The sequence below is a fragment of the Sceloporus undulatus genome, chromosome 1 (assembly GCF_019175285.1).
Source record: "Sceloporus undulatus isolate JIND9_A2432 ecotype Alabama chromosome 1, SceUnd_v1.1, whole genome shotgun sequence".
Classification (NCBI taxonomy): Eukaryota; Metazoa; Chordata; class Lepidosauria; order Squamata; family Phrynosomatidae; genus Sceloporus; species Sceloporus undulatus.
In genome coordinates, this window is record NC_056522.1 from 108838517 (window position 1) to 108865792 (window position 27276).

At 38.3% G+C, this 27276-nt stretch overlaps 1 protein-coding gene across 1 annotated transcript in view; it reads left to right on the forward strand.

Moving 5' to 3' along the window:
• The window catches only part of LAMA4 (laminin subunit alpha 4), a 141370-nt gene that overhangs the window by 72577 nt on the left and 41517 nt on the right, over nt 1–27276 (forward strand). Inside the window, exons 11-21 of the mRNA XM_042441753.1 lie at nt 2955–3148; nt 5090–5206; nt 5454–5602; nt 9857–9998; nt 11616–11712; nt 12888–13001; nt 15307–15492; nt 16357–16496; nt 18017–18190; nt 20563–20705; nt 23366–23528. Of these exons, the coding sequence (XP_042297687.1) occupies nt 2955–3148; nt 5090–5206; nt 5454–5602; nt 9857–9998; nt 11616–11712; nt 12888–13001; nt 15307–15492; nt 16357–16496; nt 18017–18190; nt 20563–20705; nt 23366–23528 (1619 nt within the window). The remainder of the gene's footprint in view (nt 1–2954; nt 3149–5089; nt 5207–5453; nt 5603–9856; nt 9999–11615; nt 11713–12887; nt 13002–15306; nt 15493–16356; nt 16497–18016; nt 18191–20562; nt 20706–23365; nt 23529–27276) is intronic.

A 27276-nucleotide genomic window follows, 5' to 3' on the forward strand; every position in this document is an offset into this window, starting at 1 on the left:
CCCGTGGCTTGATCGCGTATGCTCAAGGCCGCGTATGGCGTGGGCGCGCTGTACAACAGTTCTCTTCTGCCTTCAGATTCTCCTATGGCCTTGGCTTCAAGGTTTATCTCTTTGGGTGACTATTTGCAGAATCTCCCTCTGATCAGATATCTTGAACCTTCCAACACTGGGCTTTTATTCTAGTTAAAATTTCACCATAACTTTCTAGCAGAACATCCTTACCACCAACTCTGGCCTCCTTTTCCTCAGGTCTTCCAGCAGATCTCCTTTCTTGTTCTTTGCTGTTAACTGCCGTCTAGTAGATCCCAACCCATGGTGACCCCATGAATGAGACATCTCCAAGATTCCCTGTCCTCTGCTATTCTGCTTAGTTCCTGCAAACTGATAGCCATGACCTCCCTAATAAAGTCCATCCTTCTAGCATGCGGCCTTCCTCTCTTTCTACTTTCCTCCACCTTTCCTAGTGTTATTGTTTTTTTCCAATGAGTGGTGCTTTCTCATGATGTGTCCAAAGTACAATAGCCTCAGTTTTGTCATTTTGGTTTCCAGGGAGATTTGTGGCTTGATCTGGTTTTGGACCCACATAACTGTTGTTTTTTCCTCAGCTCTAAGCACTGTCATTTCAGTGAAAATACTTTAGAGCCCATCAGCTGTCACCATTAATCTCCCTCTCCCCCCAACCATAAACTTGCCTGGATCGAGGTATCTCCGGAAGCAAGGGTCAGCTCATTTTCTGGGGTAAATGGAGATCCTTCACAACACTGAAGATTAGCTCACTGTCAAAGAGTGTAAAGTTGAAGAGACTAACTAGTGAGCCTGTTCACAATATGGAATAATAAAAAAATCTCAAACATTGAAGTTGAGCTGGTTATGTCAACCTCAAAAATTTAAGAAGAAAAAACATCAGAAAGAAAGAAACTTCAAGAACTTATTGCAGTAAAAGTTCAGAAGATTTTTTTTTCTTTTTCTTATGTGATTCTCCTTGATAAGAATGCTTGGTCTTATAAGATGGTCTCATTTGGCAGAGACATTGAAGAGTACAGGGATATTTGGTATCCATGGCTGCATCCACACTGCAGAAATAATCTAGTTTGACACCACTTTAACTGCCATGGTTCAGTGCTATGGAATTCTGGTACTGTAGTTTGGTGAGATATTTGGTCTGCTCTGTCAGAGAGCTTCGGTGCCACAACAAACTACAAATCTCAGGATTCCATACACTCAAATACACAATTAGGAGCATTCCATGCATTCCATTTTTAGCTGCAATCTGAGTGAAAAAAACTCATTTGGAAACATAAGTATCAAAACCACATATGTAAGATTGATTACATATGTCTCACTGAGTGTGCTCGTCAGGACTGAAAAAGAGAGATTTTCTCTTACATGGTGAAAAGAATAGCTATTAAAAAGGAAGGTCTTTATTAATGAGGGGGGTTTCATCTCATACAAGATAAACAAGGCTTAGTTTTCACTATGAACAAGAGTTTTTCAGAGGGGGAGTTGCACACATAAAAGGAGAAGTACCCTTTTCCTGAGTGCAAGTCCTTATGAGTGCAAGTCCTCTAAGAGATGCCACCTTAAGCAATCATGGTCCAGAATAAGAAAGGGGGTGTGCCTATTGAAAACTAGAGCAGATCAGAAGCATGATAAATATGACCAGAGACAGCCCTTGGAATGCTATAGAGGGATGTAAGGGGAAAGACTATAAAAAGAAAGGTTTCACTGTTCAATTGTCAGATAGGGTCAGATAAGGAAAGAGGGCAGAGAGATCAAGGGAGAGAACAAAATAGAAACAGACAAGAGAAGGGGGCAGATAGAGATAAAGATGAGATCAAGAAGTGAGCAAATACAGAGGAGACAACCAATAGAGTTACAGGGAAGGTGGCAGATTCAGATAGAGTAACTGGTGATGATGTTTCTGAGGGGGGAAATTGCTAAATTCATATTAAAACAAGTTATTACATCAAAATAAGTACAGAAACAGTTCGCTTGCTTGGTGTTTGAACCTTGTTATTCAGCAAACTTTTTTACTGCTTTCCTTTTAACTCTCATCTAGGAGTTGTTAATTTGAGGATTTATAGAAAAAATCTGTCACATAAATACAGATCTGAACCCAAATTAGAACAAATTTGCTTATCTGGTGGTGGAGCCACCTTGTGTATATATGTGCCTTGAAGTCACCTGCAGACTTATGGTGACTCCATGCATTTCACAGGATTTTCTTAGGCAAGGAATATTGAGATGTTTTGCCAGTTCCTTCCTCTGAAATATAGCCTACAGCACCTGGTATTCATTGGTGATCTCCCATCCAAATGATAACCAGGACTTCTTAATTTCCAAGGTCAGATAGGATCTTGTGCCTGTAGAGTATTTAGGCCCCCCAAATACTAAATACAGGGAGTGTCTGTGTGTCAACCTGGAGTTGTGATCTGTCACATAATATCAACAGGCATCCAAATTCAAAGATTAGAATTCTCATCTTCCCTTGTGCAATGACCAAAACCACTGGCAACCCACCTTCCCCCCAACAGGTAGTAACCAGTGAAGAATGGGGAATGGCTGAAAAGCATCTGGGTATGCAACTACTTCTCAACCTGACAATGATGAAGGCAGCTTTAATGTCCAGGGACGCTCCAGATATTCTGGAAGAAAATATCATCATTGTTCCTCTGGCTATAATCACATAGCCAGATGTGTCTTAGTGTTCTCTCCCAGCCTACGTGGCTGTGAAGCAGAGGTGGGAGCTGAGGAGGAAGGTGAGTCCTGCAGGAGGAGGGAGAGATGTTTGAAAGTTCTGCCACAGTAGAATTTTACCTTACATTTCCCAACACAAGATCTTGGCCATCTTTTATAATGTGGAAAGTTATGTGACAATATTAACATCCTGAAGCTTGTCTTCAGTTCTTTTGCAAAGCAATTCACAAAGGTTAATCAGCTGCTTCTTCTCTTAGTGCTAAGACAAGTTGAACAGTGGCAGCAGAGACATAATGAAACCAGGTCTCTGATCCCTGACATACTGACCCAGCTTGCAGAGCACAGTACCAAACTCACAGACCTGCAAGAAGCCCTGGACCAAGCTGCTGATTTTATTCGCAAAACAGAAGCTATGAATAAGGAAAGCACAGCCAAACTCCAAGAGCATGAGGTACCACTCTGCAGCAAGCTGTTTTCAGAGTTCATCATGAAAGAGTTTACTACTTCTAATGGTTTTTAATTTTTACTATAAACTACAGAGAGGACATCAGTTATTGAATGGTGTGTGTGTTTGTGTGCACGTGCATGCCGTGTCTCTATGTGTGTTCACTTTATTTATTTATTTATTCATTCATTCATTCATTTTAATGTTTATAGCCAAGTCTCTCTCAAATTGTTTCAGAGAACTATGTAAAAAAAGGAAGAGTTTGTAAGCTATTTCAAAATTATTTTATGTGTTTATATGTCATTTTTAATATGGCAAGTACAGTGAATAAACAAGGAAGATTTTCATCCTATTATGAACAATAGGATGGGTGTTCCCCCACCAAGAAAAAAAAAGCCAGTGACTTCTGGCAGTATTGGAACTCTTGTATTTTGTTGCTGTCACAAAGTATCTCCTGATTCCTTATCTGAAATGCATTATGCTAATAATAGCTCAGGAACTGCATGCCACAAAGCTTGTGGGGTACAGATCATATGTGATCTCTAGGGACTTAAGCATTGGCCTTCTGATCCTCTGTCATTACCAAATTCCCCCCCCCCCCCCATCCCAATGTCATACAGTGGGCTGTTTTCCTGCTGGTACTTGTAGCAAGTAGAGTGATCTCTATCAAGATCACTGGTGAATGGGGTAGAGGAAGGGGCTTTTACTCACTTCTCCAGGGATCCTCATGCAAATTGTTTTTCCCTTGCGGAGTAAGAGCAAACTGTATCAATAATACTGGACAGGAGATGAAAAGAAGCATGTCCACTTCCTCCTGCCAAGGAAATAGAATAACAAGGATGGATCTGTGTGTACATTGCATGGGACCACCGAGGATAAAAAAACAAAATTGCACATCTCTGTCTAAATTTTAAAAATTAACAGGATTTACAAACAGAGAGTTCTAGTTAGATTTGGAAAGCGCTTAGACTCAGCAGTTTCAATGAAAGGAACATTTTGGGCCACCTGAGACTTGTTGCACAAAAAAGGCATACCTCACCTTAAACACCTGTACATTTACAAGACTTATAGGTCATTTTTTAGAGGTAAAGTATGCACAAACAATATACGTAAGAAGAGCTACAGTACACATAACTGAAAAAATATACCAAATTGTGTTTTAGTCTAACTCTTTAATACATTAGAAATGTGGCATAAATTAAGTAAACTGTGAAAACAAATAACCAGACTAGGAATATGTATTAAAACTGCATGAATTTCAGTACAAGAAGAAAAAAGGCCATCTTCCAATCCAATATAAAACAAATACAGTGGACCCTTCCCTTATGTGGGGGGATCCGTTCTGGATCCCCCCACATAAGAGGAATTCCGCATATGCTCACACCCCATATATTTTACTGTCGCACAGCTTCAGCGTAAGCTTGAAGATGTGTATAGTGCCCCTGCGTATGGCGCGATGTATAAGAAAATGATGACGACTGTTAGGTGGTGGCAATCTACACATTGAAGAAGTTTCAGTGTTCTGTTGGTGTCATTCAAACATATTTTTTGTAAGAAGCTTTGCCTCAAGAATAATGGTTGAACAAGGGTACTAACTATCTTTCTGGTTAACTCATTGCCTTTTAAATCCGCTTTTCTATATTCTTTTGGAAATAGGCCTGTAATATATTTATTACTTCCATACTAGTTTCAGAAAGATGGGTACTTGGGACAGAAAAAAGTTTATCAGTGTGTGTTATCAGTTTCTGTATGGATCAAGGGAACCAATATAATAAGCTCAAAGACCACAGTACTGTTTGGAATGTATTTAATGTTTCTAATAAACATTTGATTGTTTTATCTGTCTATGCATTTTGGTATTTTATTTTATTGTTGATATGGTCAGCTGACTAATCAATAAACATTGTTGTTGTTGTTGATAAACATTTGTTTTGTTTTCCCTCACAGAAGCAACAAGAAAAACTGATAGAACAGATTATCAACGTTAACAATACCTTGGTAATGGCTAAAGATATTTTAAACGTACCAGTCCAAATCAACTTTGAATTAAATGAGGCAATCAAGGTAAATTCCTATGTGAAGGATATATTCCTCCAGTAGCCTTAAACAGAATGAAATATCACATGAGTACCAGCTTTAACTATGGTTAATACTACCTAGAACTGGGTGATAGAACCTACAATTAACATTGACCATATTTAATAACAATCAGCTTTAGCTACTGATATTAGAAATTAAATAAACAAAGCATTACTCCTTTAAAAATTCTATACTAATTTAAAAAACAATCTTACTCTTTTTCTTTTGTCAGAATGCATCTGGGTTCTATGCAGAAATAGATGGTGCTAAGATACAACTACAGGACAAAATTGCAAACCTCTCAAGATTTGATGATGACTTGGTGCAAAGGGCAATGGAGTATGCAGAGGATCTTCACGTTCGTGCAGATGAGCTAGACAGGTAAAAAATATATAATTATTATAGCAGACAGTGGTCTAAATTTTCAAGAAATCAGGGCAATCCAACCAGTGAGAAGCACACTTAACCCCCACCCCATTAATCTTGTTGTTAACTACCCTCGAGTTGATCCTGACTGATGGCAACACATCTCCAAGACTCCCTGTCTACATCTACTCCACTCAGATCCTGCAGTCTCACGTCCACAGCCTCCTTAGTCAAGATTAACCATCAGGCATGTGGACTTCCTCTCTTTCTGCTGCTTTTTACCTTTTCTAGCATTATTGTCTTTTCTAATTATTCATTCCTTTTCATGATGTGGCCAAAATACAATAGCCTCAATAGAGGGCCGGAGCAGATGGCCAGGAAAAGGCAGCTTGATTCTCGGTTTTCTGAAAGCAGGTTGGAACCCCACTGTCTGCATGGCCCACTCCCAAGGTAGACAAACATGCACAGATTGTCTGCACCATGCAGCATTAAGCCACAATGTGCGGTTATATTTTTGTCACCTTCCCACTAGGCATGCACACCATTGCACAAACACACCACTTGCAACCTCCATTGCCTCCTTCTTCCCATCCAGATGCCATTGTATGAACGGCCATACAGTCACACATGTGATGCACCACCTGCATAGTGTATCAGTGCTTTGGTGCACTCCATTATCCATCATATGTTTGCAATGTGGTCCCTAGTGCTTCTTCCTTTCCTAAATCTAGTTTGCACATCTGGGATTTCCTGCTCCATTTCTCTAAAACCATGGTGACTTGATGTGGTCAGATTTCATATTATATCCTTTGACTGATTTTTCTGTCTTTCTTCACTATTATTGCTAGTTCTTTTTTTTTCTTTTATATTTCCTGAGTAATTATTGTGTAGTTATTCAACTCAAAATCCCCTCTTTGTCCATTTATATGTTCCATTTCCTTTTTTACTATGTCTAGTTTCCCTTGACTCATGCTTCTCACATTATGCATACAGTGCACCTGGACTGTATGTGGGTGCACCATACACAGCTTCAAGCATACGCTGAAGCTGCGTGGCAATAAAACAAATGGTGTGTGCCTATGGTGCACGCACCGTGCCATGAACACACGTCCCATTGTTTGTAATTTCCCTTAGGCGGGGGATCTGGAACGGATCCCCCATGTAAGGGAAGGGCCCACTGTACCTATTGCATGTGTGGCACAGCTCCAGATCTTCTTTTCATTTTTAAATGTGCATGCTGCATGGCTTTCCATCTTGTTTAGCTGTGTTGTGTCTTTGGCCATTCTCTGTTTGTACTTGCCCTCTGTTCTGCCTATTTAGATCTCTGCTTGTGCCTTGTTCCTATTGCTTGGTCTTTTTTGGATTGCCTCATTTTAGGGTTTTCTTGGTGAAAGGTTATCACAAGAAAGTTCACCTTTGCCTCCCTGTGCAAACTGCTAACGCAAGTTAGCTATGATGTCACTGCTTAAGTATCAAAAAGATCCTCCATCAGTGTCTCTCACCACTACTGCTGGCAATCCCAGTACAGTGGTACCCCGGGATACGAAAGCACCGCCTTACGAAATTTCCGGGATACGAAAAAATCCCATAGGAAAAAACTGTTCCGGGTTACGTGTTTTTTTTTTCGGCTTACGAAAAAAAATTTGGTGCTTTTCGGCGCTTTTCCGCATGAAACGCGGCTTTCCAGCGCTAGCGCCTATGGCTTTTTCGGGTTACGAAAAAAATCAGGTTACGAACGCCGCGGCGGAACGAATTAATTTCGTAACCCGAGGCACCACTGTAGTTGTTTTCCAGCCACCTTAGAATTTATTCCAGATCACCTCCTTTCCCCCCCTTCCAATCCACATAACTCCCCTCATGTTCTCTTATTTCTCATCCAGTGCTCTCCTTCTTACTTCCTCACCTCCCAAGTATCCCTCCCTTTGGATCTATTCTCTCTCAGGCCTTCTGGGCTGTGGTGGTCTCCAGATGCAGTGAGGGCTGGTGTCCTTTCTCCCCCAATCTCACCTGCCTTTCTTATACCTCTGGACCTTGGTGTTTCTCATCAGACATTGGACAGAGGGAATGAAGATCACAGTGGTGTCAGGTGTGGAGAAAATCTTGGCATCCTCCCTCTCCCAACATTGTCCACACCTGCCTTTTTTTAGATCCTCTGGGCGTTGATCTTAGTGGGAAATAATTAAGGTTCCAATTAACCCTGCCATTCAAATTAACTGGATTAAAAAAAAAACACCTTCTGATTGATTTGTTGTTGCCCAGTGTTATTAAAATGATACGTTGATCAAGAAGCAAATGAACATCACAATAATTGCAATTTGTAGCATTTAAATAGCACTTTAGATTATATCATAAGGATTATATCAAAATGACCTGAATAGAGTAGAAAGCTGGGCCAAAGCTAACAAAATGAAATTCAGCACGGAGAAATGTAAAGTACTGCACTTAGGGCGGAAAAATGAAATGCACAGATATAGGATGGGGAACACCTGGCTGAATGAAACTACGTGTGAAAGGGATCTAGGAGTCCAAATAGACCACAAGTTGAACATGAGTCAACAGTGCGATGAGGCAGCTAAAAAGGCCAATGCAATTTTAGGCTGCATTAATAAAAGTATAGTGTCTAGATCAAGGGAAGTAATAGTGCCACTCTATTCTGCTCTGGTCAGGCCCCACCTGGAATATTGTGTCCAGTTCTGGGCACCACAATTCAAAAAGAACATTTAGAAAATGGAGCATGTCCAAAGGAGGGCAACTAAAATGGTGAAGGGTCTGGAAACTATGCCCTATGGGGAACGACTTAGGGAGCTGGTAATTTTAGCCTGGAGAAGAGAAGGTTAAGAGGTGATATGATAGCCATGTTTAAATATTTGGATGTCATATTGAGGAGGGAGCAAGCTTGTTTTCTGCTGCTCCAGAGACTAGGACCCAGAGCAATGGATGCAAGCTACAGGAGAAGAGATCCCACCTCAACATTAGAGGAACTTCCTGACAGTAAGGGCTGTTCAACAGTGGAACAAACTCCCTAGGAGTGTAGTGGAGTCTCCTTCCATGGAGGTCTTTAAACAGAGGCTGGATGGCCATCTGTTGGGGATGTTTTGATTGAGATTTCCTGCATGGCAGGGGTTTGGACTGGCTGGCCCTTGTTGTCTCTTCCAACTCTATGATTCTATGAAACAAGAGCAGTTCTAAGTTAAAGATGGATGAACTGCATTCCACTATTATAACCAGTTGAGAGGTCTAGATTAATTTCTCCCCTTTTGCTCAAGTTCCCGGGTAGACCAAACAGTTGGTACATGGAATACCTGTTGAATGATGCTAAGAAAAGCAAAACGGAAACAGTGGCTAAGTTTCTTTTCTCTGCTGTTAAAACACATGAGACCATGAGTTAATTAAATGAACAGCTTTGTCTTTTGTATTTTGCATCTGGTACATCCAAACAAATATTCACCTAGGTTTTGAGTTCAAGGTTCAGTATCAACTAATATATTTGAGAGTGTTTTTTGTATACATATAAATGTTTACTCTATGAGCACATTATGAATATCTATTTCACGGTTTTATTTTAACAAGCTCATGCATTTTAATGTTTTAAATGTTTCAAATGTTTTACATGTTTTACATGTTTTATATATATATTATCGTTAATGGCCTGTTGGCTGAAATAAAAATTTGATTGATTGATATTATAACCAGAAATGGGTGAGGAGAGAGTAGTTTCAGTGGCTTATACTTAGAAATTGGTTCCAGGAGATGGTCCATACTGAAGATGAGGCTGGAAGAGTAAAAACCTGCTTATTCATAATTTACTGTTTCGTTAAGGTTTTATATTATACAAATGTTTACAAAGTTACAGTGAGCCCACACCATCGGCAGGCTCCCCATCTGCGGCTTTCAGCATATGCTGAAGCCGTGGGGACAATGTGGTGAATGGCACATGCACCCATGGCACACACACCATGTGGTGGTGCATGCATGTGCCCCATTATTTTCAATGGGACGCGAGTATACATGTTTTCCCCCTTACGTGGAGGAGGGTGTCTGGAACAGATCCCCCACATAAGGGAAGGGAGCACGTGCTACCATTTTTTTAAAATCATGCAAGCTTTGCTGAAATTGAACTTTGTGCATTCCAAAAGCCGTACAGCAACACCCATGTCTTTGTTACTTCATTCAGTTTTGCTAATTACACAATTAACAGTGATATTCAGTGATATCTTCAATGATATTGTTAACTCGTGCCATTTCCCTCCTCTTCTTTCCCTGTCACAGGACCTTGCATGGTATAGATACAAATGGATTAGTACAAAAAGCATTAAATGCTTCCAATGTCCATGAAAATATCATAAATTATATTAATGAAGCCAATCAAATGTCTGTCTTTGCATTAAACACTACAGAACGAGTCAGTGATGTAAGTATCATTAGTGATGTAAGTATGCTAACTAATGTTTTATTATCTTTATGATTTTATCTTTATGTCCTTGAGATAAAGCAAATTTGTACCTTCTAAAAATTCTTGTATCAAAAAAAAATTCTATATAATTTCCTTAAGAATAACAAAATACTCTTGCAGCCGTATTCCAAAGTAATTACATTGTGCCTTCAAATGTTGTATACGTGTGATAGTGCAGTGATTACAAAAAACCAAAGATAACAACTTGCTATGTCCAGATTCCTCTTTCCTACCTTCTATTTGCCAACGGAGATATATGGCTGGTGCTTTCATGGCTGTTTTGGGGTTTCTCAGAGGTATTTGTTTAACAGTTGTGGGCAATAGGATGCTAGACTTGACCAATCTCTACTTTATTCCTGCTGGCCTGTTCATGGGATATATACAGGAAAACTTCTCTTAGATAGTCAAACCACTCCATGCATACCAGACCATGTAAACTGCTTTTTGTGATGTCTGAAGACAGCCTATACTCACTCTGCATGGCATCTCTAATTAGTATGCCATATACCAAACACATTGCACCAAAGCCAAATCAGTTCAGCTGCAGTCTCTGAGCAATTCAGTTTTGGAATAACATTCTAGTCTTCACTCAATATTTATATAATTTCTGCATATGTGAAAGATTAATGTGATTGAATCCAAACTATCTGTGAGTGGAACTCCACTCCCTGGATGGCTCTTCTAAAGTAAGACAGGAGTGATTTGCCTTGGTAGTTTTGCTTTGCAGCCTGCAATGCCTCCTCCCATTCTGTTGTGGAGGGTCCCTTTATCTTCCAGAGGTGTATCTGGGGGACATTTACCTATCCCTTCACTCCTTCCTTCCTTCCTTCCTTTCTTTCAGTCTCCACTGAATCTAAAGCTTTTGCCACACTGCAGAATTAATGCAATTTGACACCATACTTAACTGCCATGGCATCTCTACTCCATCTTATAGAACCCTGGGATATGTAGTTTGTTGTGGCCTCAAAACTCTCTGACTGAGAAGGGTAAATATCTCACAAAACTATACATCCCCGAATTCCGTAGCATTGAGCCATGGTAATTAAAGCGGTGTCAAACTACATTAATTCTGCAGTGTAGAAACAGCCTTAGTCCTTTCTGTAAAACAGAGGAGCCTTGTGAAAGGCTGTGTGTCAGAGATCCATGGCATTTCTGTGCACAAGGTAGCCATATACAATCTCCATAAATACCAATGAGGAATCACTTGCACACACAAAAACTGTGTGCTCCTACTGCAACATTTCCAGACATAAAGACCCTGGGTATCTCTGATAGACAGATATAAAATTCAGCAGTCTGTGCTTCCAGATAGAGGACTCCTAGTACAACCAATCAAAAGACGCTATTCTGTCTTCTCTTTTGTAATAGTTTATTTATAGAAAGCAAAATATGTACTTAAGGAAAAAAACAAGGAGTGTAACAAGTGGATCTGAACAAGTGGATCTGAACCCCTCCTCAGACAAATTCTGTGAATAAGATAGGGTAGTTGCATGATAAAAGTTTTATCTAGGAGTATTCCAAGCTGCCCATTTTTGTGAATCTTTTTCTAATGCTCTTTCTGAAATCAATTTATAGGCTGTTGTTGGAATCGACACCCAGATCATTTACCATAAAGAGGAAAGCAAAAAACTTCTCAAGCAAGCAAGAGAACAGCAACAGACAGCATATGCTAGTAAATACAATATTTTCCTTGGATTCAGATACTTCTCAGGAATTACAATATCTCTGTATACAGAAAGAGAACATCATAAAAAAGAAAAATGTGGACATGACAGAATTAATCATCACCACCTACTAAGAATATTGCAATTCAAATTATTTAATGTATCAAACCCAACAGAAGCTGATCTGATAAACACACATTATTGTATACATATTATATCTTGTTGTTCTCTGGGATTAACACAGCAACTAATGTCTATCCTATTACCAAGCTATATATACAATTTGTGAGGTGTTGGTACTATTTTTACTCCAATATAAAACAAGAAGGATTGTTACTTTCCACCTGCCAGAGGCAGAAGGCAATGTTTTCCCCATTTCTAATGTTTTATTGCTGTAAAATATATGTATTGTCACCTATCACAAGTGGATATCAGCTTCCTGTTTTGATTTTAAGCGAGGGGGGGAATCTTTCAGGAAAATCCAGATACCTTAATATTTTCAAGCCATAGATGGTTGAATCTGTGCGTGCAGAATCCATGGATATAGAGGGCCAACTACATTTATATATAGTCGGCCCTTGACATTTGCAGGGGTTATGGGTGAAAGACCCCCGCGAATGTTGGGGGAAATCGAATAACCTCCCCATGCACAAGCCATTTAAAAGGATGGGAGGGAGCAACCAGAAAAATTGTGTGCGTGCTACTCTTCTTCCTCTGCACCTTTCTTGCTGGGATAGTTGCACATGCAGCCATGATCTCACAAATAATCAAAACTGTCAGTGTCAAAGCCACGAATGTTGTGGACCAACTGTATTTATTATTTAAAGTATTTCTTTATCACCTCCCAGCCCACAAGGGCTCCCAAAGGACACAGGCTGCAATCAAATAAATACATGCACAGGGGCTACAATTAAAAACATACATGCCCCAGCTGAATGCACTGGGGCTTACTTTACAGTAGAGATGCATAGAACTCCACTGCAAGAAATTCATTCTACCAGAAACTCAACTACTATATATGCCATTGTATAGGTCCTAAATGAACAGTGTGGTGCTTAGTGCCAGTTAAATATATAGAAGAGTGACCTTTTCATGCTTTTAACATCAAGCCAAGATGCCATCTTTGTTAAGTCACACACAGTAGAAGAATTGTTCCTTATATTTCATTTCTTATATTTTACAGATGATTTAGCTGTTGCAGACACAGAGCGACGTGTTAATGGGACTCTTGCCAGGAAGAATCATCTTAAAGGCCATTTGATGAAAGCCATTACAAAAATAGAGGCTTCAGAGCAAGGTAAGGATATAAATACTGAACATTTTAATCTACTTATACTACAGATCCTTTTTAGTGATGATGTCAAGTAGGATCTGGAAGGGGGGAGCCTACTTGAGTGTTAAGTTAGTTTGTCTTCCACAGATATATTTATTTGTATTCTGAAAGGTCAGATAGAAGTGAAATAATAAATTAAAGAAATATTCTTACTATCATCTCAGTCTCCTTTGAGTGGCTGCTGAAAGAGGCTAATTCCATGTCAGAATAAACCAGTTACTTACAATTTAACCCTATACACATTTAATAGGCTACATTATGTACTGCATGTATGTTTTCAGGGGTGAGGGGAAACATCCCAAACAAATGGAATTTTGCTTCTAAACAACCAGGGATAAGAGCAGGCTGTTAGATTCTGTGCTTCAACAGTGGTTTACAAATCCAAGAAACAATTCTAGCTCCAATGACAATAAAATACACAAGATACTTTAGTGGAGAAAAGTAAGGCCACAATGTTATTGATTGCAGCTGCACAAAAAGTTGACGTTATCATCTGATTGGAGCCAGGACTCAGTCGACCCATCTGTTGGTTGATGAGCCTGTGCTGAGAACCAACTGGACAACCCAAAGAATGACACCCGCAGGATTCCACCTGGGTGGTTTCTCTATCACTAGAGGTGTGGTGAAGCAAGCACCCTCCCAACAGGACATTCCTCCTGCTGCCCACACCTCCACAGCCCCAATATCTCTAATATTTGTTGACCCAACAAATTTCCCAAATACCATATGTCTGGATCAGGATGCCATGCCAAAATGCCAGAAAGACAGTAGGGAAGGCCCTGCTCCCTACCCCTGTTCCACCAACCTATTACACAATTCATTGTGCACTGCCTACAACCACTTGTTTAGTCCCCATTCCAATATGTGCCATTATCTGATACAGGGCCCCTGGCTTGAAGGATACATCACAGTGATGAGTCCATCTCTTGCCCATGGCAACAACCCATTTGCCAGTGGCCTTAGTCAACATTTGGTTCATTCCACAATGTCTGACCAAATAAGTATCATGCTAGGAAAATGTCTTTCTAGACCCACTATATGCCTTTTGACCTTGCCCAGGCAGTCCAGACTTGTGCAGGTCCACTACCTGATTATTCACCACTACCTGATTATCACTCCAAAGACACACCCTTTTGTTATGTCCAAATAGAGGCTGCCACCAAAATTGGAAAGAATTCTAAAAAAAGTGAAGTTACAGATAATGCCTGTTCCTGCCCACAACTCTGGCCAGTGTTGCACCCACCAATGGTCTTGAAAATAACTCCCCAATTCCGCTCATCCTGATGCATCCGAATGAACTTGCAAATCTATTCTGAGCTCCAACATCTCCAGCCAGAGAGACACCCCATTGTTAGGCTCCAGGAAGTCCAACCATGCCTATAGATCTTCCTGTATACCCTTGGAGATCCGAAAGTGATGATGTCGGACTTTGACCCCAACCATGGTCCCTGCATGCAAAATTAAGGTGATGTAACTTAATATGCACCTCCTTGCTTTATTGTTTTTCTAATATAGCCCCAATTTGCTCTACCAAGGCTGTCAACTTTGCTTCAGGCAGATATGACATTCCACAAACCGAGCTGTATCCCCAAATAAATGGGAGCCTCCATTTTCTCATGGGCTAAAGGCATACCCAAGTTGCTTGCTAGGCTCTGAATGAGAAGCTTAGTTCCCACTGGGAAGCTTAGTTAAATACCTGAGCACCAGCCCTAAGTGAAAATTGTCAGCAATTTCCCTCAAGTCCCACATGCCAGACAATAACTTTGATTCTATTGGCTGGCATTTCCCGCCCTTCCCAGAGCCTGCACAAAGATGCATGGGCTTTTGGGAAGGAGAAGCCCATGTCCACATCACAGCCAGCATGGCACCACCATTCTGCCATGCCCCCATATTGCAAAAAGCCTGCTTTTTAAAAAGCTGTTATAAAATTGCAATCAGTTCCCATCTTTGGCTGCTTTCAGAACAAATTTAAAGATCAATATGTTCAAACTAGCTTTTTAAGTTGTTTTCATGTTTGTTGATTTTAATTATGGTTGTTTTAATATCTTCACTTATTATCATGGTTTTATTGCTTAATTCACTTGTAATTTGTTTTTAGTTATGTTTGTTAGCTGTCTTTTTTTAATGGAAAAGTGAAATTAAAATGTAATAATACAAAAAAAAATAAGTATTTCCATGGTTTCCTCACCAGAATATTTTGACTGTTGATATAATATATTCAATCTCTTTTTACTGGTTTTTAAGAATCACTCCTATGTTTGTTTTTTAGAGAATGCAAGACAGCGTTTGGAGCAGCTTAAAGTCATTATTAATCAAGCTCTAAATACTGCTGCAGCAGTAACTCAGACTACTGGTCCAATGGCTGATAATCTGACCAAATGGTCCCAAGATCTGAGGAACTTCAAACCTGAAAGAGCAGCTTATGAACGGGCCACAGTCACAACAAGGGATACAGGTATAGTGATGGGAAGTATTGAACAAGTGGTACCTTGAATTCCCTGGATGCTGTTATAGATGCTTATCACCAATCCTTTGCTGGGGCAGCATATGATTCTGTAATGAACTGATTACAAATCAAGAGATTTGAATAGCTTGCCTGACTTCTTTAAACAATTTGTCTGACACCGAGGACCTCAGAATAGCAACTATAAATCATTAATAGCTACACTGAGCAAGTGTTTGAATATATACTGTACAGCACTGTTTTTAGGTACAGTCAGGATGCCAAGATATTGTAAAATTGAGATATGCTTCTATGTGTCTTCAAGTAATTTCTGATTTACGGCAAACCTTTCACAGGGTTTTCTTGTTCAGAGAGTGTTTACCATTGAGTCTCTCAGGCTAAGAGCATGTGACAGGCCTATTGTCATCCAGTGGTTTTCCATGGCGTGCACACCCTGGTCTCCTGCACTCAAACTAGTATTCCACAGGCTCTAAAACTGAAGCAATTTCAATAAAATGATTGAAAATGGTGGTTTATAAAAAGTATCAGATCTTTACTGATGCAATTATATAGGATTGCTTTTTCTCTACTCCTTTGAAGTAATAAATTCATTGCATTTTTGGCTTGCAATTTAAGAAATATGTTTAGCAACTGTCAATCTCTGAGAAAATGAAATTACCAACTCTTGGTCTATATTATTGATCTAATTTTGGAAAAGCTATTTTTTAAAGACTACAATTCCAAGGATCCCCCAAGCAACATACCCTGGGACATTCTGGGAGGCATCATGGTGGCTAGGGGGTTCTGCAATTTATAGTCCAAGAAGTAACTTTTTTCAGCCAAATCTCCTCACTCTCATTTACTTTTCACCACTAGTGAAGCGCCTCACAGAAGTTGTCCCACAGTTGCTAGATAAGCTGCGTACAGTAGAACAGAAGCAGCCAGCAAATAATGTCTCAGCCAGCATCCAGAGGGTCCGAGAGCTCATTGCACAGACAAGGAGTGTAGCAAACAAGGTAAAAGTGGTGAAGGGAAAATTTCACTGACTATACTAATGAGTCCCTGATGACCTATATTCTCAAAATCTCCTGAATTCAAACGTGTTAACTTACTCCTTTTGAAGTATGGGCATTAGCTGTAATAAACCTTGGTGTTATAGCTGTAAGTCTGAATACTAAACAGCCTATACATTGTATTAATACATCTTGTTGCAGAATTTTGGAAGTCCAAAACATATGGAATTCATCAATCAATTCTCAGTACCATTACACCTTTCTTGAAAGCATGAGACAAAGTGTGGAAAAATCTGATTGAAAAGTTGTTTAAACTTACTTATTGAAAACTACCACAGTGTTTGCCATCCTTATTTATTTAAGCATTTACAATCCACCATGCAGCTCAGGAGAGCCTTCAGGGCAGCTTACAACAACAAAGATTGCCTAACTGAAGTTTTCACAAGTATCAGTGAGCTTTGGATCCACGAATTTGAGCACCCATGGATTGCCATGCTCCATACTATTCAGTGGTGGTGGTTTATATGCATACAAACACACACACACACTAAAGCACGCACAGTCACATTGCCAACTTGAATAATGTAGGACATGATCATCCATGGGTTTTGGAATCCATGGGGAGTTGGGAACCAAACCCCTACCAATATGGAGGGTCCACTGTACTCACAAATAAATAAATAAATGTTTTTGACATGGTCCTGAATGACATCAGTTGAACAGTTTAGTATTAATGCAGCTGAGCATGTAAATGTGAGACAAAATTATTTGTGGGAATAAATCCAGTTCTACAGAACCTGCTGCTGGAAGAGACTGGGACAGGAATCAAGATCCCATTATATGAGAAAAAACTCTGAGATGGTACCAGGGTTTTTTCCTAAACTCCAGATATCATGAGGGCAATGGATTCAGCAGGGAAGGAAGCAGCAAAATTGACTTCTACTCAACTCCCTCATTTCCTCCCTCCTGCCCCTTTGCTAGGAGAGTTCTGAGCATATCCAGACCACTCTATGATTATATTCCATATTTTACCAAATTCATTCATTCCCAAACATTTTTTTTGTCTCCTTCCAGAATGGTGTATGCAAATATATTAATAAATTATATATTCTAGAATTCAAAGATATACCAGTGTTAGTCTGTGGAATTAGTATGTAGCAGCTTTGAGACTAAATGAAAGAAAGAAGTTGGCAGCATGTGCTTTCATAGACTTAAGTCTACTTCCTCAGATGCATTTGGTCTGAATGCATCTGAGGAAGTCTACAAAAGTTCATGCTGCCAACGCCTTTCTTTCAGTTAGTCTCAAAGGTGCTACAAAATCTCTCTACATACTTATATATTCTAGATTATTTTTATTCCTCTCCTTTTTTCATGAGCGTATGAGCAGTCAAGCCAAATGCATCTTGCCTGCTATATATCATGCTGCTATGTAGGTGGAGTTGTTCCTAGAGCATTATGCATGGGGGAAAACCCTCCTGATCTACACATCCAATGATAACCCTAACATACATTTCGACCTCCAGGTTCAGGTCTCAATGTCCTTTGAAGGTCATTCAGCTGTTGAAGTCAATCCCCAAGCAATCACAGAAGACTTAAAAGCTTTCACGTCTTTGTCTTTATATATAATGCTTCACAAGGAGAATCCAGAGCAATCAGCACCTCAGGATCAGTTCATTCTTTATCTAGGAAGCAAAAATGTAAGTTTTTTAGAAGAAGAAAATATACTGTTATAAATAATGGTGGCTTTAGAAATGGTACAATTTGATTTTTTTTCATCAATATAACTATATTTCTGTATGTATAGTAACTTAATGAGAATTAATGGCTTTCAGATTATCTTGAGCTAAGCTTTCACTTTTTTTCTATTGCCTTCATTCTTCTTGCCACTCATCAGGCTCTTCAACTAGCAAATGTTGTCACCTATCTCAATGTGAGTCTGATCTTCTATGACACAACCACATTTCCAAACATTTTTCCATGAACACCAGATATACTGGACAAATCAATGCCAGTTTGCACTGAAGATTAGCACTTAACATTTGAATGCTATCAAGATAGATAGATGGGGATATATCTCAAGCCTTCAAGTTCAGAGATCGTAAAGATTAAGGCTGTATCTGCACTGCAGAAGTAATTCAGTTTGACACTACTTTAACTGCCATAGCTCTATCCTATGGAATCCTAGGATTTGTGATTTGTTACGGTATCAGAGCTCTCTGATAGAGAAGGCTAAATATCTCACAAATCTTCAAATCCTTGAAATCCATTGCACTGAGCATGGCACTTAAAGCAGTGTCAAGCTGCATTATTTCTGCAGTGCAGATGCAGCCTGAGTGTTTATTGTTATTATATAAATTATTCTAAGTATCACATCTCCCCATGCCACCTAGAAAAACATCTTTATACAGCACCATTAGTAAATGATGTCCTGAATACTTCATTACAAACTCCGGGTAACAGGCAGCCTTTGAATATACAGTCATCCCTCCATTTTTGCAGGGGAGTTCCAGCCCCCCCTCCCCCCCCCCCGTGAAAATAGAAATTAGCATATATTCAAAGTACACACCATTTTAATCCCTCCCTGCCTTGCCATCACAAAAAGCAAGACCACGGACTCCAAGTGCACAAATTAGAAGGGACAACTGTATAATAAAATACAAAGCATTTAAGATAATCAGTATTGTAATGAAATGAAGTAGAACTGCTTTTGAAGAAGAGTAAGGACAGAGAATTTTCTGGTGAAGTCAGGTATAATATATACAAAGATTGTAGACATTTCTTGACTATTTGCTGAACCCCATAGGCAAGTGGAAATGGCAAAAATGGGTACCAGAAAAATTGAGCACTGGCTTAGTCATTAGCCTTCTCAGTAATCCAGTATTTCTGATGGCAATCTCAGTTTTTTAAAAAAAATTAAAACAAGTACTCACACTCTTGTTTTTACCCAGCAATACATCATCTGGTAATTCAAAATTAGAATCTATTACAGGAATGATAATGGTTATTTCATTACAGTATGAAGAGGAAAGATACAGATGATTGGAGGCAGAGGCCAGTCTCAACTGCTTGTGACATTTTATTGAGCCTAAAATGTTTCAGAATATAAATTCTATCCTTATGTACCTTTGAAAAAAGAATAAGAGTAAATAAATACAAAACTAAATTATTATGTATTTAACTGCTGTTTCATTTTCAGTAATTATTTTGCAGATTTAATTTTTCTAAATGTGTTGTGTTGATTTGATCAGTGTATGAATTTTGACACTGTCTGAAAAGAAATTGCAAAAATTGAATCTGTTTTAAATAGTAAATGACTAATTTTTCATGCTGACATATACTTATAAAAAAATGCTCCCTAAGAAAGATTGTGATAAAAATGAGAGACACACATAACATTTTTCAAGCACTTGAACCACTTTGGAAGCACATTCGTCACATTCACTCTAAAGTTGAACAAGAAAAGAGAAAATGCTGAGATGTCACCAGCCATCTACAGTCTCTAATAAGTGCTAGTATTAAAAATAATAGTTTTTTAAAAATATGCTACCCAATTAATTTGAACCACCATTTTAGCTGATTAAATATTTTAATAGGCTCATCTAGCTGAATAGTTCATTAAATATGACAGATCTTTAAATAAATGTGCTCCTTTAGCATTGTGGCCTATTATGGAGGGCTTTATGAGGATTGACATAAATGGAAGTAATAGATCAGCAGAATGTTTTAGTGATCAGAATGTCTTTTATTCTTGAGAGCCTCCCTTCCAACGGAGAGACTCATAATAAGATTATGTGTAGGATACACAGTCTCACTTTTGAAAGGTGTTGATGGCTGCAATATCTCCAACTTTTCAGCTCCAGACAGGCAGGAGTAGTTAGCTGTTGTTTTTTCAGGCTCCTCCTTCCGTCTAGGATTGAGTACTGTCTTTATCTCTTTCTCTTGCCTTTTCCTGCAGTAATCTAGAACACTTCTGTGTTATAATCACCAACTGTTCATATTGTATTAGTTGTTTTTACTGTAATGTATCTTGAGACCATGGTGATGACTGTATGATTCATTCCTCCTCTAGACAAAGAATTATCTGGGTCTTGCAATTAAAAGTGACAACCTGGTATACATTTATAATTTGGGCAGTGGTGATGTGGAGATACCACTAGACTCCAAGCCAGTCAGCTCTTGGCCTCCCTACTTCAGTCTTGTTAAAATCGAAAGGTAATGTGACTTACATCAGCTGTATTTCTTACTTAAACGATTGGTTGAACAGCATCATTCAGAAATGAGAGATATTGTAAATTTGTTAATATGACTTTTAATCAACAGAAGAGATGCCTTTCACTATTAGTTACCATCAGTATTCCCTGCTTAATTATCATCACTATTTAATTATTTCACTTTATTGCTTAAACACAATGGAAGCAGAAGTGCCCAGAGAGGGAATAGTATCATGAAACAAAATGGAGGCTGTTTTCTGTTATTTTATAGCAGTGGTTTATAGTCTGTTTCCTCAAAACAGACAAGCTTCCCCAACACTGATCATGGATTGCTCAGGGAGAAGATAATGTTGGTGTAATATGACTTTAACCAACAGAAGAATATTTTCATTGACAGGTGACAGTTGAGAGTTGACAGTTGGACTGTTTAGTTGGTTGAGAGTTATGGCAGAAGCAGTAGTGTGTGTTTGATTGCTGTGTGTATGCGGATTAGGTTTGGAGCTGTGAAGCAGACTTTGAAGTTGATTATAAATCAGAGTGCTCTGTGTGTGTGTGTGTGCGCGCGCGCGCACGCTGTATTATATTATATCTGTATATATTAACTGAAGATAAAAGCCTCTACGAACACTGAATCAATGGTCTGTTTTTGTTTCTTTTAAGTGTGAAAAGTTGTCAGTGCACTGCCAATACCAATAGCTGGGAAGAGGGGTTGCTTCTATACTCTGCTGTTTTTGCCTGTAGCTAGGTTATATTTACCCAGACTACGCCAGGAGTTGGCCTTGTCCAAATATTATTACTGGCCAACAGATCAATGGTGTTAGGCAAGGGACCTTATCAACCATTCTTGATCTTCCTCACATGGTGGGGAATGCAGTTTGTACATGGTATGGAGCACACACTCAGAGCTAAACCAGCTATGACCTAAAATGCATGTAAACATTTAATGCACCCAATTAAGGCCTCAGCAGTATCTAATCACAATTTAAAAGGACCATGAGTTAACCTTTTCCTCCATGTCATGGTTTTGATAAGCACTACATCGCCTACTCCCAAAGCTGCTATTAGTTCCAGGGAGGAAAGCTTCTATTGGCCGTGCAAAGTACATTTGTTCAGGCATCTGGGATGGAGTATATATACACCAGAATAATGCTCCAGAATCTTCTAATATATGCTGAGGTTCTGGGGCTAACATTGAGAGGTTGCTACATAAATGAAAGTAGAAAGTGTGAAAGTATGATTTGTAGTATGGCAATATATGTCTGAGAACCAGCATGGTGCAGTGGTTGGAGTGCTGGACTAGGATACTGGGGGACGAGTGTTCGAATCCCCACTCAGTCATGGGAACCTACTAGGTGAGCTTGGGCACATCATACTCTCTTAGCTTCAGAGGTAGGCAAGGGCAAATCCCTTCTGAACAAATCCTACCTCCAAAAAATAACCTGATTGGTTCATCTTAGGGCTGCCATAATTTCAAGGCACACAACATATACATGTCCAAAGCTTGGGAAACTTACTTTTTGGATTGCAGCTCCTAGAATCCTTAGCCAACATAGTCAATTCGGAACAATGCAGAGTTTGGAGGAGGGAACCTTTTCAAATTCTGTAAATATCCAACTTGAGGAACAGGGATTCTTTTTAATCAGAATTCCAAAAATACCTGTTTCATTTAGGCTTTATCTCCAGTCCCAGCTCTGCCAGTTCAAGCCTGGCTTAGTCCAAGCATTTGATCTAAATCAAAAGAGACGTCTTAACCTAATCCAGATTCAGAGTTTCTCAATACATTACTGCAGGATTATGTTGTATACAAATCTTTTGTCTATTGAAAGCATAAGCACACTGGAGATGAAATGAAGCTCACATAAAGCTCACAATATAAAAAATTCCCAAGAAAGGTTACCTTTTGCTATTTTGAAATTGTTTTCTACTTTAGGGTAAATAGCTTCTTACCTATGAAAACTAAAAAAAGAAAAAGAAAAAAGATAGTCTACATCCAATAGTTAATATCTTCTTTAGAAGATCAGGATTTCATATTATTACTTTTGGTGGTGCATCAAATTTTAACATATCAGTTTTTCTTGCAAAAGATTTAGCCACTCTTTCATAGGCGGGATACAGACCGCCCCTTTCCCTGATGGATCGGGGCCTCAGTGGCCACAGCAACAGCCCCGGAGGCCCCAATCTGCCGCTTTTCCAGGCCTCGGGGAAGTGGCAAAAAGCCACTTCCCCGCGGCCTGGAAAGGGGTGTCCTTGGGGGTTCATGCCCCAAGGACACCCTGACAGCGGTGGGGAGACAGAGAAAGGGGCCAGTCGGCCCCTTTCTCTTCAGGATCGCTGGTGCAGTTGTGTAAAGGCCGCACCAGCGATACAAGCAGCGGAAGGAGCTCAGTTTCGGAGCTCCTTCTGGCATCGCTGAAAGAGCGCCACAAGTGTGGAGGCGGAGCAGCCATGATGTTGTAACAGCAACGCCCATGTAGACAGGGTGCCGCCATTACAACGTCAGTTACAGGCTAGGGTTGAGGGGCATCTGGAAAGGATGCCCCGAGGCAACCCTAGCAAGTATCCAGGCCGCCGCAAAGCGCCAGTCTGGATACCACCATAGTTGATAATTCACCTAGAGATACGCTCATCAGTTCCATTTCTCATCCTGCTACTCTACAACAGGATTGGAAAACATGGCAAAGTTTTTCTCACTGTACCAAGCCTCAGCAGTACAGCTGAAGAAAAGTTCATCAAAAAAGGAGAAGTACCTGGTGATGATTCTCTGTTGGATCTGGAACCTAAAAATACAGTTTTCTATGTTGGAGGAGTGCCTCCAGATTTTCAGGTAAGAAACATAATTGTTGCATACATGGCTATACTCTGGCAAAACTTTATTTTTCAGAGAAGGTTAACAATTATATTGACATGTTTATATTGAAAATTCACTCAAAAAGGGAGCTGTCCAGATTCTAACATTTCTTAAGGGGAGCTGTGGAGAGTCACTGGCAGAGTGGAATTTTCTCCAAAGGTGGGGAGCCGTTGAAAAGAGTATGAGTGTGTCATGGTGTAATGACTGCGCCTCCAGTCATTGGAAGACTTCTGCCAGGTAATAAGAGTAAGCTAGAAGGGAAGCAAATGCAAATAAGTAATGACATCACAGCTGATGGAAGGCTCACTTGACCAATCAGTGATCAGGAGCAAGAGTTTCTTCTGGAAACTTCTTTTTTATTATTATTAATATTTTGAAATTTTAGAAAACAAATTTTAGCATTCTTTCCATACATACATGTACTTTTGCATCTTTTTCATTTAAAAAAACCTAAATATCACCTCAGTGCACCCCACCCCTGGAGCCATTCCCTTCTTTATACTCCATCCAAAATTTTAACTCCTCCTGTGGAGGTAATTTCCCATCTTCTTTTCTTAGCACATTTTCATTTTTCCATATTTCATCTAAATAATTTCTTTTCCATAATCATTTTTTTACTTTCAATTTGCATGTTTACAACTTCCAAACTTCTTTATACCAGTCCTCCAATTTCACATTTATTTTTGTTTTCCCATTTCTTGCTATGATTAATCTTGCAGAATTCCATTCATTATCACAAATTTTACATCCTAATTCATCTTCCCATGTTTCTTTTAAAATAATTTGGTTTAATTTTCCCCCTCTTATTCTCCATTAATATTTTATAAATTTTACTAGTTATACCTTTCATATTTTCATTTTCTTCCATTTCTTTTCTTTTCTGGAATATTTGTTCAAATTGTGTATATTTTCCCCTTTCTATATTTTTTCTTCCAATTTTTAAACCATTGTTCTATTTGCATAAAATGTAACCAAGACATATTTAATCCCCTTTTCTTTTATTCCCCTATTCTTTTATATTTTCTTTTCCGATTTTTAGCTACAGCCAATTTATTATTTTATCTATTTTCCTTTCCTTTAATTCCTTTATCTAATAAATCTCTTAAAATTTTTGGAAATGATTTTTCCTTTATTATTGGTGTTATCATTGAATTTTCATTCATTAATCTTTTTTATATTTATTCCATATTTCTGATATATTTTTCATAAATGGGTTTTCAATTTCTTTAATTTCTTTCCTACTAAATTCTTTTTTAAATTTTATCTATTTTCATATCTATTTCTTTTTTCCCCATTTCTAACCAATCCAAATCTGGTACATCCAACATATCTTCTATTACATATCTTAAATGGTTGGCTTCATACTATCCCTTTATACGTATTAGGAAGGCCTAACCCTCCCTTTTTCTGGGATTCATCCAAAAATTGTTTATTTAATTTACTTCTTTTTCCTCATTGCAATATACATTTAGTAACTGTTGCCATTTACTTAATTCTACCTCTGATCTTTTTAGTGGTATCATTCTAAATAAAAATTTAGTTTTGGTAAAATTTTTATTATAACTAATGCTATTCTTACAAACCATGATAATTGAATTTTCTTATATTCTACTAATTTTTTTCAACTTCTTTCCACAGTACTGTTAAATTTTTCCCTTCCATTTCTTTTAAGTTTTTTGTTATATTAATTACTAAGTATTTTATATTACTTTTTATTCTTATCCCTAACTCTTTTTGTTTCATACATTCCAATTCTTCTTTTTTGTATAATTAAATAACATCATTTCTGATTTACAGTTGGCCCTTGCCTTATGTGGAGGATCCGTTCCGGAACACACACACACACACACACACACACCCCGCGTAAGGCAAATTCTGCCTATGCTCAAGCCCCATTAGAAACAATGAGGCTCATCCACAGCGGCGCAGTGGCACACAGGACGCCACGGGCACACGCGCCCATTCATTTGAATGGGACACGCTGCCCCGCGTGCTCCCCGCAGCTTGAGGACCATAATTTGAAGTTAATTTAAGTCCTCTTACCTCTCCAAATAGATTCAAATGTTCTTTAATTTTTCCTATTTTGTCCTTTAAATCTTTAATAGTTAATAATGGGTCATCAGCAAATAAACTGATTTTGTGGGGGGGGGGGGTTCCAATCCTATTCCTTCCAAACAACTATCTTTTTTTATAACATTTGCTAGCATTTCTATAACAATTGAAAATAATATTGGTGAAAGCGGGCATCCTTGTCTTGTACCTCTCGTTACTTTTATTTCCTTTGTAATTCCATCATTAACTATTACTTTTATTGAATTATTACAATATAATTGATCTATTAATCCCCTTATTTTTTCTCCCATTCCAAACTTTTTCATAAAATCGAAAGCTTTAAATATATCTAATGCCAAAATTCCTGCTTTTCATTTGTCCCCCAATTACATGTATTTTACTCAGAACTCTTCCTACTAAATTAACCATTTGTCTTCCTTTCACAAATCCACATTGATCTTTTCCTATATATTTTTACATATATTTATTCATTCTATTTGATATTATTGCCGTTAATATCTTTGCATCCTGATTTATTAATGATATAGGCCTATATGACCGTGGATCAGGTAAATCTTTATCTGTTTTGGGTATTAATATTACTAATTATTGATACCATGTTGCTGGAATTTTCTCTCCATTTATTATTCCATTATATAATTCTAACAACTTTGGAATTACTATCTTTTCAAACACTTTATAATATTCAGGTCCCAAACTGTCCATTCCTGGAGTTTTTCCATTTTTTTTAATTTTCTAATTACCTCTATTATCTCTGCCTTTTCAATGGGTTGTTCCAGTCAGTAGTTCTTTGTCTTCCTCCTTTATTATCTGTCCCCAATTTTCTTCTACATAATTGTTTATTTTATCTAATGGGTTTTTTCCTGCTTGATATAGATCTTTATAATTTTTTTTCAAAAATCTTTATTTTTTTCTTTCATCAGTCTACACGTCGTCCCAGATTTATCTTTCACTATATTTATCATATTTTCCATTTTCATTTTCTGTGTGGACTTAGCCAGCATTTTTGAGTTTTTATTACTATATTCAAAATATTCCCTTCTTAAATAAACCAAATTTTCTTGTACTTCATCTATTTTCATCTTTTGCAATTCCTCCCTTTTTGCCCTTAATTCCACATAAATCTGCTTATCTCTGTTAACTATATATTTATTCTCTAATTGTTCTACATCTATTTCTAATTTCTTTTTTCTTTCTTCTTGTTTTTTCTTAAGATTGTTACTGCCTTCATAGTATCCCATAACAAACCTTTTGTCACATCTTTATCATTTATGTCCCACGTTTCTTGCCATTCCTTTCTGATTTTATCTACTATATCCTTTTAATTCACTATCTTGGTATTTAGACTCCACCTCTTTATTTGTTCATAATCTTTCTTAATAAAAATTTCAACATTCACCAAAGCATGGTCCGTTACCTTTATATTCAAAACTTTATTTATCATATTTTTGAAACAAAAATATAGTCTATTCTAGTATAGGTTTTATGTACAGCAGAATAAAATGCATATTTCTTTTCATCCCCTTTTGTAAGTCTCCACACATCTTTAAATTCTCTTTTCTTCATTATTTTATTTAAGCTTGTTATATTTCTATATTTATCTTTTACTGAAGGTGTTAGATTTATCTTTAATCTTATCCATTTGCATATT